The sequence below is a fragment of the Brienomyrus brachyistius genome, chromosome 12 (assembly GCF_023856365.1).
Source record: "Brienomyrus brachyistius isolate T26 chromosome 12, BBRACH_0.4, whole genome shotgun sequence".
Lineage (NCBI taxonomy): Eukaryota > Metazoa > Chordata > Actinopteri > Osteoglossiformes > Mormyridae > Brienomyrus > Brienomyrus brachyistius.
Window position 1 is genome coordinate 3,200,183 of NC_064544.1, and position 15,839 is coordinate 3,216,021.

Consider the following 15,839-nt stretch of genomic DNA (forward strand, 5'->3'; position numbering starts at 1 on the left):
ATGCAGTATTATAAGTATGGAAAACATCTGTTCTCTGCTCTCCTAATATGCTTTACATTGTGGTAAATTCACTACAGATACAAAGCTGCTGCCTGGTGCCTGGTGTGGTGTAACAAAGAATCTAGTGCGAATTTGCATCACATACTCCCTTGTTGAGTTTCCCATCTTCCTCTGTGTTTTTGTGCTCTAATTATGGTTTAATTGCCTTTAAAAGATTTAAGAAACCAGCAATCTAATTATTCATATTCAGGAATGAAGAGTTAATGGAGGTTTTGTTAGGGAAGCACAATATCGCAGCCATTTTGCATGTGACTCTCTCTCCAGTACGATCGCGCGTCGCATTTTCTGCTAATTTCTATCGCAAGGTTAATTGCAGTTACCCTTTCCATCTGTCCTGTTGTTCACACAGCACATGAAATGCTACTCCACGTGACTTAATAATACCTTGACAGTATCTTGATATAAATAAAACTGGTGGGAGTTTAAACCAACTATCTCTGTACTCTCTTCCTCTGCGAAACACGCGTCTCTCTCCTCTGGGCTTTGGCAGTACAAAACGACACCGGTACCCATTCAATTGAAAGAATACCTAACAAAAAACAGATGTAACCCCCCTTTGGTACAAATATTATCTTGATCAGACAAATTATATGGCAGACATGTTATGAAAACATGTCACGAGGTTAAGGAGCAGCGAACGATCTGACTTGTTGCTTGCTGGGTGTGTTCAGGGCTGGATGGTATTTCTGTATATATATATATATATATATATATATAAAACTATCAGTTTGTTTTCTTTGTGTCAAGATGACTTATTAAGATCCAACACAGAAAATGCCAAACAGTGCTCAGAACAAGGCAAATAAGAAAATGAGAAGTAGTTCACATGTTGCCCAGTAGGTACAAGGCTGACCTTGTGTATCAGCTAGATGCTGTTGACCCTGACCAAAGCAAACCTGTATCAAATAGCCTTAGCTGACATATAAAAGGAGAACAACATGGCAGCCAGTTAGCTAAATATCAGTACAGGGTATTGTCGCATATAGTAGGAGTGACATTTGGCCAAAGCCGTGAATTCAATATGTTTTTAGGACAATGTGTGTCTCTCGGAGATGAAGATTTGACTCATTATTTTCTCGAAAATTGTCTTCCCTCAATTATCACATTTCCAGTAATATTATGATGGATTTTTCTATCAATTATTATGCAGACTAGGTAACAAAAATAAGTACCACGTTCACTCAATAACACCGCAATAAAGGATTCGGTCTGGTACAAAATATTGCTAAATTATTGCTACAGATAAGTAAAGGATGGCAATTCAATAAGATGGGGGGGGGGTGAATACATTACATTTTCCACAAAAATTACAATAACATAGCAGCAACCTTTTGAGTGAATTAATCTCTGTAAATTGACAGTTTACAGGACAGGTCTTTGCAACATTTAGACCCATATATTCCAAAGAGCATGCCAATTTCAGCAATATAAAAAAGGAAACTGGCTTTGTATATGCAGAACTATATACCAGAAAGCAATGATAAAAACACCACATCAAAGAAAGTCAGATACAAGACTATTTTTGGTGCATTGCTAGAAGTGTTGCAAAGGGTGGTGTTGAGAAATGAACACACCAGTAAACATGAATCCACCAACACATCAGTAGGCTACCTTGGTGAAAGGACACAATGACACATAAATATCTACATGACGCATTTATATTTAGTCTCCTGAGCTCCACATGCTACAGAAGAGAGCAAACAAGGGATCCGCGCGCCCTCGCGTGAGTCACGCGGTGTCTCCACGTGTCATAAAGCGCTAAACCGCCCGGTTATAAAGTGGCGATGGTCGCTTTGGAGATGAATAACAATAAGCATTGTCAGGGCCTCCTAGGGGCACTAAAATTGAATGCCTCCGCTGAGGCCGATATCCCCAGGAGCTAATTGAATGAATGGTAATGAGACGGACCGGGCAGCAGATGCTCGCGTGCCTGCACAAGCCCGCACCCGCGAGCGCATTCCGGCGAGTGACGTGGGGGCTCATGCCGGGACCCCCATCGCGAGAAGCTCCCACCTGCCAGATCCATTGTTAAAGGACGCCCCTTCATTTCAATAACAAAGTTCAGCACCGCCGCTTTCAACAACTTTATGGGATCGGGAATAAAAGGGAAAACAGACACTTTAATATAGAAATACAAATGCGTGATTTTAGTTTCCATCTTAGTCCTAATAATAGTGTATCCCATTTATTAATCACCTCATAATTAACAATGCACTTTTCACGTATCTCCGTCTGATCATTTTTTCCCATTTGCACGTCTACTATTATGCATTGAATTTTTAAGAAAGGGCTTTTAAATCTATTAGGTTTGCGTCTACACTCAGAATTTACAAATTCCCTTTATTATTTTACTTCCAGCAATGGAAGATGGGTTGTGTGTATAAAAGACCTCCCTTGTTTGAACCGAGGCGCTTTTCAGTCTCTTTGTGTTGGGAATCTGATTACTGCACAGCGATAATTACATTAAAATTCCTAGACTGCATTCTGCGGCTGGGATGGAGGGAGACTGAGAATCAGTAAACATCAGGGCGCATCTAACTTGATCAGAGGATGGAGATGCGGTCGCCGGAATCTGCTTAATGAAACGTTTTGGAAAGTTCGAGCACGTTTGCCTACGCAGCACGGACATTAGCGATGGTTATTATTAAAGAGCATGCAGCTTTACCGCTAATCTGATCTATTCAAGTTATAGGCAAAGCAGGCCATTGTCAGTATAACTTGTGTATTGTTATTATAAATAATATGCCAAATATACAAAGAAATAATTGTGTTCACGCTATGGTCGTTTGTGAGATTTGGTTAGACTTTAGAGTAGAAATCATTGGCGGGGACCCTCACATGCAGGGAGACGGCATGAAGATCGATGAAATCAATGTGACACATGGGAATCCTATACCGGGGGCTGCAGAGCGTCCCCCCCATCTCCCCCCGCCAGTTATACAAGTGATCACGGCTTGGTAATGACCGTGAATGGTTTTTTTGGTTACACGTGTTCATCATTTGCGTTTATGTGCTAAAATGCTGATGGAAACACATTATATCACTAAAAGTTTATCTGATCTTTAAAATATAAAACAGATGGAACGGTTTTGGAACGTTATAACCCCCCCCCCCCCCCCCAAAAAAAAAAAAAAAAAAAATAGAACAGTAAAGTGGATTAATTATTTTTGAGCCGTGTTTTTTCAGTATTATTTTTATTCTGATTATTTTTTCCCCCGAATATGATTCTTGGGTCCGCTCGTTGGACGCTCACACCAGATGGGCACTGGTTTCCGAATCCCCAGTCGCTCGTATTTACCTTTGAACCCTTTCATACCGCTGGGGGCTGTAAGGAAAGCGACAATTCCCCAGTCTCATAGCCGTTAAAACGCTATTTATGGCCGCTCAGCCAGTATCATCCTGACCCGGCACTAAATAGGCGCATCACAATGGGTTATGTTAAGGTCCAATCGCGGTGCCGCTGTGCGCCTTTTGACGCGTCGATACGAAAAAGCGAGTTTTAATGTCACTTTCTCCTTTTTTTTTTGGATCGACAAAGAAACTCGCTTTTGTTATATTCTTCTGGGATGCCGTGATTAGACTGTTGTATATGGGAAGAGCAAGACAGCACGGGTTTCCATTTTGTCCAAGTCTGAGCTGGAGCTTATAGCACTTAAAGTAGCGCAAAACGACAGAAACCATGTAAAAAGCAGATTGAAATAGAACTGAGTGAAATAAAATTCAGAGACACTATATGGTCAGTTATTATACTTGTTGATCTGGACGCAATCAGATCGGATTAAGTGTGTCAGGTTTCACAACTATTGCAAATATATAAAAGTTAATAGGTTAAAACAATACATAAAGCTGCTTTAGGTATTCTTATTTATGTTTCGATGTCTTTTACGCTATGACGATGAATTATGCCCAGTACTGCTTATGGAATACATAAGTAGAGTATGAAAAACGGAGTTGATCTTCAGTAATTTACTCCGTCTTTTGTTGAAGAGAGAAAGAGCCCCAAAGGCGGGGTTGAGCCAGTCTTTTCTTTGTAAATCAATAGCCGCTGTGTTATGAGTGGTTCAGGGGCAGCACTTGATTTGGGGAAGCGTTTTGTCTGAGCTGGAGAAAAAGCTGCAGTTTTACTTTGGGGCGGGTTATGTGGGACAGACGGGCTGCTGAGAGGCGTCGGGGGCTTTTCGGGAGACGCGCGAGTGGGGATGAGGACACGAGCGCGCACGCAGTTCGCTTTCAGTAGGCAATCGTAAAAAAAGCTTTTATTAAAAAGCATACATTTAGATTATTTGTTTTGACATCAGCCATTTTTAACTCAGTTGGTACAACTGAACGTAGCCTATTTAAAATATTTTTTTTAAATACTTCGTGGACATGGAAGGAATTACAATGGCCACGTTTTAAGACGGAAAAAATAATAAATAATAATAAATAACTACATGTGTGCAGTGAGAAGTGGAAAATGAAGACGTCCACGGGAAAGGACAATATTTGCTTGACGTTACTGATGCTCCCCGTGCTGATCATCTTGACGCGATGCGCTGCAGGTAAGAACTTGAAATATAAAGTTTACGAAGAGCAGAAAGCGGGGACGGTGATCGCTCGGCTGAGGGAAGATGCGGCCGACGCGCTGTCCGCACTGCCGAGCTCGGTGCCCCTGCGGTTCCGCGCTATGCGGCGGGGCAGCGCCGCTCTCCTCTCGGTCCGCGAAGATGACGGCGAGATCAGCGTCGGGGAGAAGATCGACCGCGAGAAGCTCTGCCAGCTGCACCCCAACTGCTCCATTGAATTCGACGTGATTACTCTCCCGACCGAGCATTTGCAGTTATTCCACATAGAGGTGGAGGTGCTGGACATTAACGACAATTCGCCCCAGTTTTCGCGCTCCCTCATCCCCATCGAGATATCCGAAAGCGCCGCGGTGGGTACCAGGATCCCTTTGGACAGTGCCACGGATCCGGACGTGGGCGAGAACTCCCTCCACACCTACTCCTTAACCCCTAACAACTTCTTTAAAATTGACATAAAAACCAGAACCGACGGTGCTAAGTACGCGGAGCTCGTTGTGGTCAAGGAATTGGACAGGGAGGTGCAGTCGAGCTACGAACTCAGGTTAATTGCGTCAGACACAGGTGTGCCACCTAGATCTGGTTCCACACTCCTTAAGATAAGCGTTTCGGACTCTAATGATAATAGCCCAGTATTTGAAGAGACGTCACATGTAATTTTTCTTTCTGAAAATTCACCAGTGGGAGCTGTCCTGATTGATCTTAACGCCACTGACCCCGATGAGGGGGCTAATGGTAAAGTGGTATATTCATTTAGTAGCCATGTATCTCAGAAGATACTGGAGACATTTAAAATAAACCCAGAAAATGGTCAGCTGACTCTGCTAACGAGAGTGGACTTTGAAACGGCTGTGTCCTATGAGATTGATGTCCAAGCACAGGACCTTGGACCTAATTCAATTCCTGCACACTGTAAGATTATTATTAAAGTGGTTGATGTTAATGACAACAAGCCTGAAATCAGCATTAATTTAATGACTTCTGGCAAAGAGGAGGTAGCGTACATACCAGAGGGGGCTCCCATAGACACATTTATAGCCCTGCTAAGGGTTGAGGATTTAGACTCGGGCCTAAACGGAGAGGTTATCTGCAGGCTGCATGGGCACGGGCATTTTAAGCTTCAGAAAACTTATGAAAAAAACTACATGATCTTAACCAATGTTTCCCTGGATCGAGAAAAGAGATCTGAGTACAGCATAACTCTGATAGCAGAAGACAGAGGTACTCCAAGCCTTTCTACCATTAAGCATTTCACTGTGCAGGTTTTGGATGAGAATGACAATCCACCTCGCTTTGAGAAGAGTAGATATGAAATCTTCAAGTCTGAGAACAACTCGCCCGGAGCCTATCTCACATCAGTTGTGGCCACTGACCCAGATCTGGACACCAACGGACAGGTCACCTACACGATTCTAGAGAGCTTTGTCCAGGGGAGCCCTGTCTCCACCTATGTGACCATTGATCCCTCAAATGGAGCCATCTATGCGCTCAGGAGTTTTGATCACGAGGAAGTCAGCAGATTCATCTTTATTGTTCAAGCGAGAGATGGCGGGAAGACCCAGTTAACGAGCAACGCCACCATCCTGCTCACCATTCTGGATGAGAACGACAACCCCCCAGTGATTGTGGTTCCACAACTGCGGAACTACACAGCTGACATACCCGTCTCGTTGTATTCCGAGGTGGGGAGTCTAGTGACCATCGTCAGGGCGACGGACAGAGACGCAGGTGTCAATGCGGAGCTGACGTGCGCGATTGTCGCTGGCAACGAAGAGGGATACTTCAGTATGGACCCCAAGAAGTGCGAGATACGAGCCAACATCAGCATGAAGGACGTTCCTCGTGAACATTTTGAACTATTGGTGATGGTCCAGGACAAAGGACCCAACAGGCTCAATGCCAAAGCAGTTCTGAAGTGTACAGTGTATGAAAACATACACAGTCATATCCAGCCCGTGTCGACCGAGGACAGTCAGACCACTCTGGATGTTTCCATGATTATCATCATATCTCTGGGGGCCATCTGTGCTGTGCTCTTAGTCATCATGGTGATGTTCGCCACGAGATGCCGCCGGGAAAAGAACGACATGCGGTCTTACAACTGCAGGGTGGCCGAGTCGACCTACCAGAACCACCCCAAGAAGCCGTCTAGGCAGGTCCACAAGGGGGACATCACGCTTGTGCCAACTGTCAATGGCACCCTGCCAGTCAGGTCTCAACACAGGTCGCCGTCCTCCTCGCCCACCATGGACAGAGGCCAGATGTGCAGCAGGCCAAGCCATCACAGCCGCCAATCGCTGAACAGCCTGGTGACCATATCCTCCAATCACATCCCAGAGAACTTCTCCCTAGAGCTCACCCACTCCACTCCACCTGTAGAGGTAATCCGACATGGTGCCCAGAGTACATTTCACGATGTCTCCTATAAATGCGGATACACATTTAACTTCTTCTGCTTAAATAACACCCCCCCCTCCCCAAACTGTAATCTCCACCTCCATGATCCTTGAGTTCACTTTGGTTTTTTTATTGCTATTATTTTTTACATTGCTTGTCTTTGATTTAAACGTAGGATAGTTTAAAATCCCCTCATTCCTATGCATTTAACATGCTTTATGACACGGCCGAAAACGATCCCTTGCCTCGTATCATTTCCGGATCATTTTTAGCCGCCGTGGTTTAGGTGCCATCGTCACCTGCCTGCTCCTGTCATGTCATGTTCCTTGTTTCCTGTTCCGTCATTTTTCTCTCCATCAGTATTCATTTTCTTCCCCTTCATCGTTTTATTTTCAATATAGCAAGTCTCACAGCTTCTGTCCATGCTCCATCAGGGCCAGTACCAGCCAAGACCGAGTTTCCGTGGGAATAAGTTCTCAAGGAGCTACAGGTAATCTACTCTGAGCTTGGATTATAGTGTGAGCACTAGCGGCTACGTTTTCTCGAGATGCTCGTAAACGATCAGGATGAAGGAGAAAAACCGTTTTCTTCATGATTGCAGATTTTGTCGCACTGATGCAAAAATCCATTGATATTATAATGTATAGAATGTCTTATTCCATTAACCGAAATGTGTGCGTTTGCTTAGCAGTAGCCAAAGTGTAAATGTGCAAATGAAATTTGAATGATTTCCTATAATGGAATTCTTGGTCATTATAATGACATCATTCCCCCCCCCCCCCCTTATCTTCTGGACTAATTCTATAATTTGTAGAAGAAATCCTAGACATTCAGGGGGATTCATGCCTAGGACTGAATAAAATAAATCTTGATGATATCCTGATATCACTGCAGCTCTCTGCCATAACCAAAATTGGCATTAAAATCTTAAAATCGCTTAATATCCTAATATGTTGAGTAAAGTCTGGCAGCTGTTGATATGTATGGAGTACATCTATCTTATATTACCCAAGCTCAGATAGATTTTTCCACTAACTATCACACAGCAGCAGTCAAAATCAAAATGGTGCATTTGTTGTTGGTTTTTCAGGTATGCCTTGCAAGATACGGATAAGTTCAGCCTGAAGGACAGCGGGCGGGGGGACAGCGAGGCCGGAGACAGCGACTGCGATTTGGGGAGGGATTCACCCGTCGACAGACTGCTTGTCGGGGGTTTTAGTGAACTGTTCCTCACTGATGGGCACCACAGACTAAATGCAGGTATGCATAGCGATTTAGGGAGACGCTTAATAGCTACGCCTGCTGTTAATGTCCTGGGCGGCCTTGGGGAGTAAACACACCATGCTACCAATTATACATGCTTTTCGGATATTGAGTTTCGCAAACCACACGTCTAAAATTCTCTCTATCAGGAAATATGGATGCATGTTTTTTTTTTACCCTTAAAGCGATAAGCTCGAGTGCTTATCGGTAAATTAGCGTGATGATTAAAAAAGTCAGAATAATCAGTTATTTTTAAACTCGTTTTATATATATATATATATATATATATATATATATATATATATATATATATATATATATATATATATATATATATATATATTTTTTTTTATTTTTTTTTTTTGGGGGGGTAAGAAGACTTCATCTTGAATAAAATAATTTTTGAATTGCACTTTGAAAAACTATTTGTTCATGAGGAGCTTTAATCTTTTTCACGTGGCCTCAGTCGGCTACATGTGATATTCACTTGATTTTAATTTCAGTCTTCAGATGGACAAAATTGTTATTATTGTTTTTTTAAATGTATTATAAATGAGCCTTTGATGTTAATGTTCCCTTAATGCCATCATAGAAAGAGTCTTGAATAATGCACTTGATATTATGAATATGTTAAAAGCGCGTATATTTGAATACTGTAATTTATTACCATGAGAATATTGAGCATTGAACAGACCACATAATCACGGGTTTAGTTTTGTTCCACTTCAGTTATTTTAAACCTTTGAATCCTTTTATGTTAATCCATTTTTTTTCCCTTGGTTAAATCGTATTTTTTTTTTATGTCATGCACATCTGTTTCAAAATGTTAAAGTTTACATATGCAGCAGAAATAGTACATTTATCTGATCTCATCGCTCTAATCTGATTATCATGGTGGCGTTTCTTCCTGGTAGCGTAAGTTATCTGTATTTATTTCAGTTCAGATGAGAGGCAGTTTGCTCACTTCAACGTCTCAACTGCTTAACGAGCAGTGTTTACGGTTTGCAGTTTTTTGATCAGCCACTAGAGGTGCTAACGAGCATATCCAGGTTGGGAGTTAGAGATTGTCTATTGTAGTTTTAACTTTTCTGACCATTGTGTGTGTTTTTTTTTAGCAATGAAGTTGTGTACGGAGGAATGCCGTGTACTGGGGCATTCTGACCAGTGCTGGATGCCCCCGTTGGCCTCCCCGGCCTCGTCTGACTACAGAAGTAACATGTTCATCCCCGGAGAGGACCCACAGCAGGCTTTGGTGGAAGAGGACCAGCAGTCTGTGGACTCCAACAGCAAGAAGAGCTTCTCTACGTTCGGCAAGGAGGAGGAGGTGGGCGGGGACCTGTGTGGCCCCTCCCTCCTGTCTGAGATGAGTAGCGTGTTCCAGCGCCTCCTGCCGCCTTCTTTGGACTCGTACGCGGAGTGCAGCGAGACGGAGCGGGCCGGATCGCTAGAGCGCCGGAAGGGGCACCTGCCCGGAAAGCCTCCCGCGAGTGCACAGGGTGTGGCGGCTTGGGCGGCCAACACGCACTTTCAGAACCCGGGCAGTAGCATCGGACCCACTCAGGCTAGCCACGTTAGCTCACAGGCGCCGCTAAAGTGGCTGCCGGCCATGGAGGAGATTCCGGAGAACTATGAAGAGGACGAGTTTGACAACGTGCTCAGCCACCTGCAGGGCAAGCGCGCAGACAGCAGGCACGACGTCGTGGATGCCAGCGAGCTGGTGGCCGAAATCAACAAACTCTTGCAGGACGTCCAGCAGAGCTAGACGTGGGACTCAAGTCTTTTTTTTCCGTGTTTAGGAAACAAACAGAACTGCGATTATAATTTAGTTGCATTTATAATGTCAATGTTTTCTGTGAATGCTAATTATCCAAATATGTTGCATTTTCTTGTTCGGTACACAGTGTACACAACGTGAGCGTAATTGCCTTTGTATTTTAAAAATACATAACTTTATATTTATATTTGTGTATATAAAATCGATGAAACAAAAGTTTATTTTTGTATTGGTATTGCACGAGAATGAGTTGAGTGTGAAAACGATATTTATTCCCTTCCACACTGTTTTTTGCTGTAAATAAATATTAATGGCATGATTCTTTCATGTGAAGTGAAAGCTTCGAAAAGGACAAATATGTTGAGTATTATGGGGCAAATTTTTGCATGGTCTGACTTGTTTGTTTCTAAATCACGTATTATGTCGGATTCATATTTCTTTCTGTATGATACTGAATGACCAATAAAAGAAATTAGCGGGTATCAATCAGTCAAAAGAACATAAAACAAACACTTGGTGACATGTCTGTTTTGGTTGCAGCTGTCGAGTAATGCATAGCTTTAGTCCATCACTGTAACTGAATTATATTTGACAGACAGCAGTTTGACATGGAGATTGTTGACATCGTTCAGATATTACTGCGCAAGATTGTGTTTGTTTCATTGTAGAAATATTACAGTGCAACTGCTATAAATTCGGCGGACTTTTAACCCGTTTCCACCTACACAGTGTTGAATTTAAATAATGACGTCGTCTCTCCGAGAGCTCCCCCTGCTGCTCAGAACAAATTACTGCTGCTTCATGGGTTCTTACTAATAGTGTTTCGGTTTGTGTTCTACACTGAAGTGCATACGATAATTCTGAACAGTGAGGTTTACCACTCTTTAACTGAAGATATCCATTTTTATTTAAATAAATTCGTATATAATTTAAATAAATCTATATACATTTTAAGGAGATGGATAACCAGACCGTTAGAGGTTAAAACTTCAAAATGCCACAGTTCTGTCCGTCACAAATATCCACTGAAAACATGAAGTAGCTTAAATAATTTGACAATACTGTAGGTTGTTATGACAATAAGATTAACCTTACAAAGCATGCATAACTGCAAAGCATGCAATAGTCTAAGATTAAAGCGATGATTACAGACTTTAATGGAATGGCCTACATAATAAAATGCTATTATTATTATTATTATTATTATTATTATTATTATTATTATTATTATCAATAATGGTAATCTGCAAGGAACAGCATATTGCCTTGCATTTGTAAATGTTAGAATGAACTGTGATACAGAGACCTCTAGAGATCACAGTCAGGAATTACATACATTAATCAGAAATGGGAATTCAGATGTGGTTGAACGTGCTACACTGTACACACATACACACACACACAGGTACGGAATATGATGGTAAACATGTTATAAAGCAAATCGGCGTATGATGAAGGAATGGTTTGGACTGCAGTCTGGCCTGTATTGTGGGCAGTACCGCTCGTAGCCAACGTGGTGCCCTAACTTTCCCATCTGAGGGAAAGTGAATTTGGCTGGCAAGCCAGCGGCCCCTCAGAAGTGGGCGCTCCAGGATTGTCTGGCGCTGAGTCTGGGTCCCTTTTAAGCTGGACATCATGCTGAGTGCACCCTGGACACCAAAGCTGGCTCCATATACCCGGGTGCATGTAAGTGCGGAATGCTCTGAGTGTGTGCACGTTGCGGGCGGCACGTCGGCTGGCGTTACAGAGTCCAGTTCATCCGGAACGTAAAGAATAAATGTGCTCTGGCTCATGTGCAAAACCTTTGTACTGTGGCTGGGTGTCAGTCATACCTGCTGCCCCCGCGCACAGATTAGCACGTTAGCGTCCGTGGGGACGCGTCCATTTATTATACATATTTTAATGACACGACACTCTGCTGATCGCAGTAGGTTCATTCCAGTGTACAAAAAAAACACAAGGATAGATCTTATCTATCACACATGCAGTTTCCTCTTGCATTACGGAATCTCATGTAACGATTGAGCCGACCAGCTTAACCCTGGGCGGATAATAGTTGGCGCTGATGGCGATGATATTAAGGGCCGATAAGAACACATGAAAAGAAGGGGGTTCAGATAAATGCCTGCATGTCAGAGACCAATGAGCGACTGGATCTGTCCGAGGTGCATGGACTGCGGGGGGGGGGGGGGGGGGATCAGAGAGCAATGGAGGGTCTGCAAAAAGAAGAGAGGATGCACATTTTCAGGGACTCCTAACAGAGAAATTAGGAGAAGCAGCTACCTCGCCGGATAGGGAGATTAACAGCAGAGGCTTCTGAAATTCATATTTCAAGAGCAGCCCTCGGGTTATACCATTCTACCGAGCGGGGGCTTCTTCAGCCTCCAGCGGAATAACATATTCCTTCAGGTCTCAGCATCCTGTCTGCTCTGGCCATATGCTGTTTTCTCCGTTGTTCCACAAAGCCAATGAGGAGTCGCAGGTCTTAGAAGCCTGGACTGTAATCCGCAGAGATCTAGCAAATGATTAAGGCTGTGGGTTTGAGGAGCACCTTCTTGCAAATGCTGTCAGAAGCGACAAGCTGTCAGAGAGGGACGGAAGGTGTTGGTGCGATTAGTTCCATTTTTATGCGATATCCTTTCAGGAACAGGCACAAACACAAAACCACTAATTACATGCCTTATCGGAGTATTGTACAGTAGCAGCTCCTCCTAAACTGCTAAGGACTATTGCCGTGCCACTCCTTAAATAGTCTTTATCGGGCAGTGTTTCCACTAACAAGCCGACGATTTGGTTGGTGAGGGCCAAGGCTGATACAGGGCCGAGGACAAACTGCTTCTGCTTAATTATTTTCGAGACGATATTGTGTTTACCAGTCTAAGCTAGCCTTGAACTTTCCCAAGAAGTTTACCCCAAAGCTCTCAAGATTCGAATGCGATTGAAACCTAATTTTTTTCCTTCCCTGGAGTTTGCTCATAAATTATTTGTTTGCCTCTTGACTGAACGAACCATTTTATTTATAGAATCTGCCAGTAAAATTAAGAAATAAAGGAATGAGGCAGAAAAGAATGGAAGATGCTTTTGTTTTTTCTTAGATGTGTTGCCATCATTGAGCCCTCGTTTCCCCAGTCATCCCATTCACCCTCCAGTTCACTTTTCAGAAACACTTTCATGTGTGTTACACTGCACTGAAGAGCACTGGTAGCCAAGGGGCTGTAAAGCTCACGCAAAGTACACTGGAGACTATGATAAAAAGGAAGCGAACTTTCGTTTTGCTGCACTCAGCCTTTTGGAAATCACACCTAGTACTACACATGGAAAATAGCTCTTAAATATGTTACATTTCCATGAAAATGCAAGATAACATAGGAAAGCCTACCTCCCACCCAAAATGCAACAGTTACTCATTAAAATAACATTTAAGCGCATAGTGTAAATGCATAATGAGGCAAACTTATTTCCTGGGTAATATTGTGCAACATCCAATTTGCAGGTATGTTTCAGATAAAAGAATGCTTTAATGAAGATTTAAAAAAAAAAAAAGTCACTGTAAAATTAATTCACATTGCTAATAATTTAATCTATGAGTAAAGTCTTGTAGCCCCTGAAAACTAATTTAATTTAAATTACTCCAGTAGCTGGGATTAACCGCATCTTAAATTTTATACAGGCATTCTGGTCTCTACGTGGTAGGAAGACCTTCTCTGGCTGTCCGACTTTATCAATGATGACCTTTTCACCCAGAGAACGTCCTCGTGCCAAAGGTTTGGGGAGGTTGGGGCCCGATTTGGAGCACCAGCATACCAATGCAGAAGTGAAGAAAGGGTCTGTGCTCCGATGTGCGGGGCTGCAGTTCATATATATGGATTAGTGAGCAGCACATGCGGGTTTATAAATACATATGCGTGTGAACGTCGCTGAGTAACCCGCCGAATCCCGGCTGGCGAAACCCGCGTCATTAACGGAGGCGTGTGATTGTTGTGAGCGAGCCTCACGTGCTCGGCCAGCTGGAAATGCACCTCGCCGCGAAAGCAGAATGGAACAAATGACAAGTATGAATCACTTTGCCGGCTAATGTTTATTCATTTGGCGATGACGGATGATTAGCCTCCAAGCTTTCTGCCACCTCCGGGGGGCTAAATACGGGCAGGTGGTACGTCTTTACGACTTCTTGCGTTTGCGGCGGGTGCCACGGTCACTCCGGCTTTGTTCGGCCGAATACGTGCATGCGGCGCTGAGTGACTCTCAAGCCACGAGTCGATATCGGTCAAGTGAATAGTCAAATAGCTATACGGGAATAGCTAGGCCTGTACGAGATTTTACCGTCATGCGCAAAACGCAAGTGATAATGTTCTGTCCACTTTTGCAAATGTTCCTGAAATCTGTCAGCTTCATTTAAAGATGTAATGAAGGCCTAGAATGTGATTATGATAATCAGCGACTCCTGTTCATGTCTGAATATGTGGATTTGATGTAGTTCTGAAATCAATTTCTCAATACAACCCAATTGAAACTGGCAAACCCTGTGAAATAAGAAAAATAACGTATAGAAAATACATTCACTCCTACCTCTCGCAGTGCCTACAGATATGATTTCGGAGGTGTGTTTTTTTGAAAAGTTACGTCTTTTCTTTGAATTCTGTCTCATGTCGGTGATTCAGCTACCCTTAGTGCTGTTGCTACACATACTCAGCGTCATTTGCACCTGTTACACTAAGTGAACTTGCTGCACCAGTTATAAGATGTAAATCATCCACTTTTCTTTGCTGGAACCTGGTTCTGCAGAGCTAATGAATGCACATCTACCTGTAATTGGAAAACCCATGTTATAAATACATCATTATCCTCGGAATCTGTTCCTAGGTCTCTTCAGACAGCTGTAATCAAAACTTTACTCAAGAAGGCTGGTCTGGATACACTGGATCTATACAATTTAATTAAAATAGTTTGGAGACAGTGCTGGTCTCACTAATGTTTTCCCCATATTTCCTGCCCATTGGGACTATTATTCAAATCCATGGTGTTAATTAATATTGCCAGGCTGATGACACACAGCTCCATGTATCTGTCAAATTGACTGAAATATTTCTACTGTCTAATCCTGGATCCTGCATAAAGGACATTAGAGAGTGGTTGGCATAGCACATCTTCCTGTTGCACTCTGATAATGCAGAAATGATTCTGGTAGGCCCTAAGTTATTCTGGCACACAAGCACCTGCCAAAATAAATGATACCTTAAAATAAAATATCTCAGCAGGGTGCTGGGCCTCTGCCTGCTGCCTGGGTAGCTTCCCTGTGCCCGGGCAAGTATTCTACAAGCATCTGGACCTCTATGGGATGATTAAACGCCATTCTTCTGCAATAAATGCCATAATTTGGCGCTTTGTTCATTGTGATTGCCGGAACACCACGCCAGAGCCGGTCATAAATGTTGGAGTGGGTTTATGTGGTCATCGGTGGCATGAGGTTTACGCAGCGGTCATGGAGGTGTTGCCACGTGGCGAGGACGTGCGATCGTGCTCGTGCGTGATCACGCCGTCTAGATCGTGGTGTCATGAGGGACAGAGACATTATTCCGTGACAGGATCACGTTACGTGGCGGACTAAACGCTTCCACAATGCCTTTGTATTTATTGACATTTTGCTTGATCTCTAAGGGGTTCATGGTAAAACGAAGCAGATTTTTAGGCGTACAAGCGACTTATATACTGCAGCACTACCAGAGGATCCGTCTCTCTCACGTTCTTGACGGACTGTACTTGAAGAAGCTGCCTGCTCGCAC

The 15,839-nt window shown here is 43.2% G+C and overlaps 1 protein-coding gene across 2 annotated transcripts; it reads left to right on the forward strand.

Annotated features, from left to right (window-relative positions):
• The first annotated feature begins 4,041 nt into the window (after positions 1-4,041).
• On the forward strand, positions 4,042-10,566 carry LOC125705140 (protocadherin-18-like). Of its 2 annotated transcripts, none has more exons than XM_048971516.1 (4): positions 4,042-7,003; positions 7,454-7,509; positions 8,110-8,279; positions 9,398-10,566. In XM_048971516.1, exons 1-4 carry the CDS (start codon positions 4,517-4,519, stop codon positions 10,042-10,044), a joined length of 3,360 nt encoding a protein of 1,119 aa, XP_048827473.1. In that variant the 5' UTR covers positions 4,042-4,516; the 3' UTR covers positions 10,045-10,566. The 2 variants fall into 2 exon arrangements, with proteins under 2 accessions (XP_048827473.1, XP_048827472.1); XM_048971515.1 differs by having other exon boundaries at positions 4,047-7,003; positions 7,421-7,509.
• Positions 10,567-15,839: the final 5,273 nt, after the last annotated feature.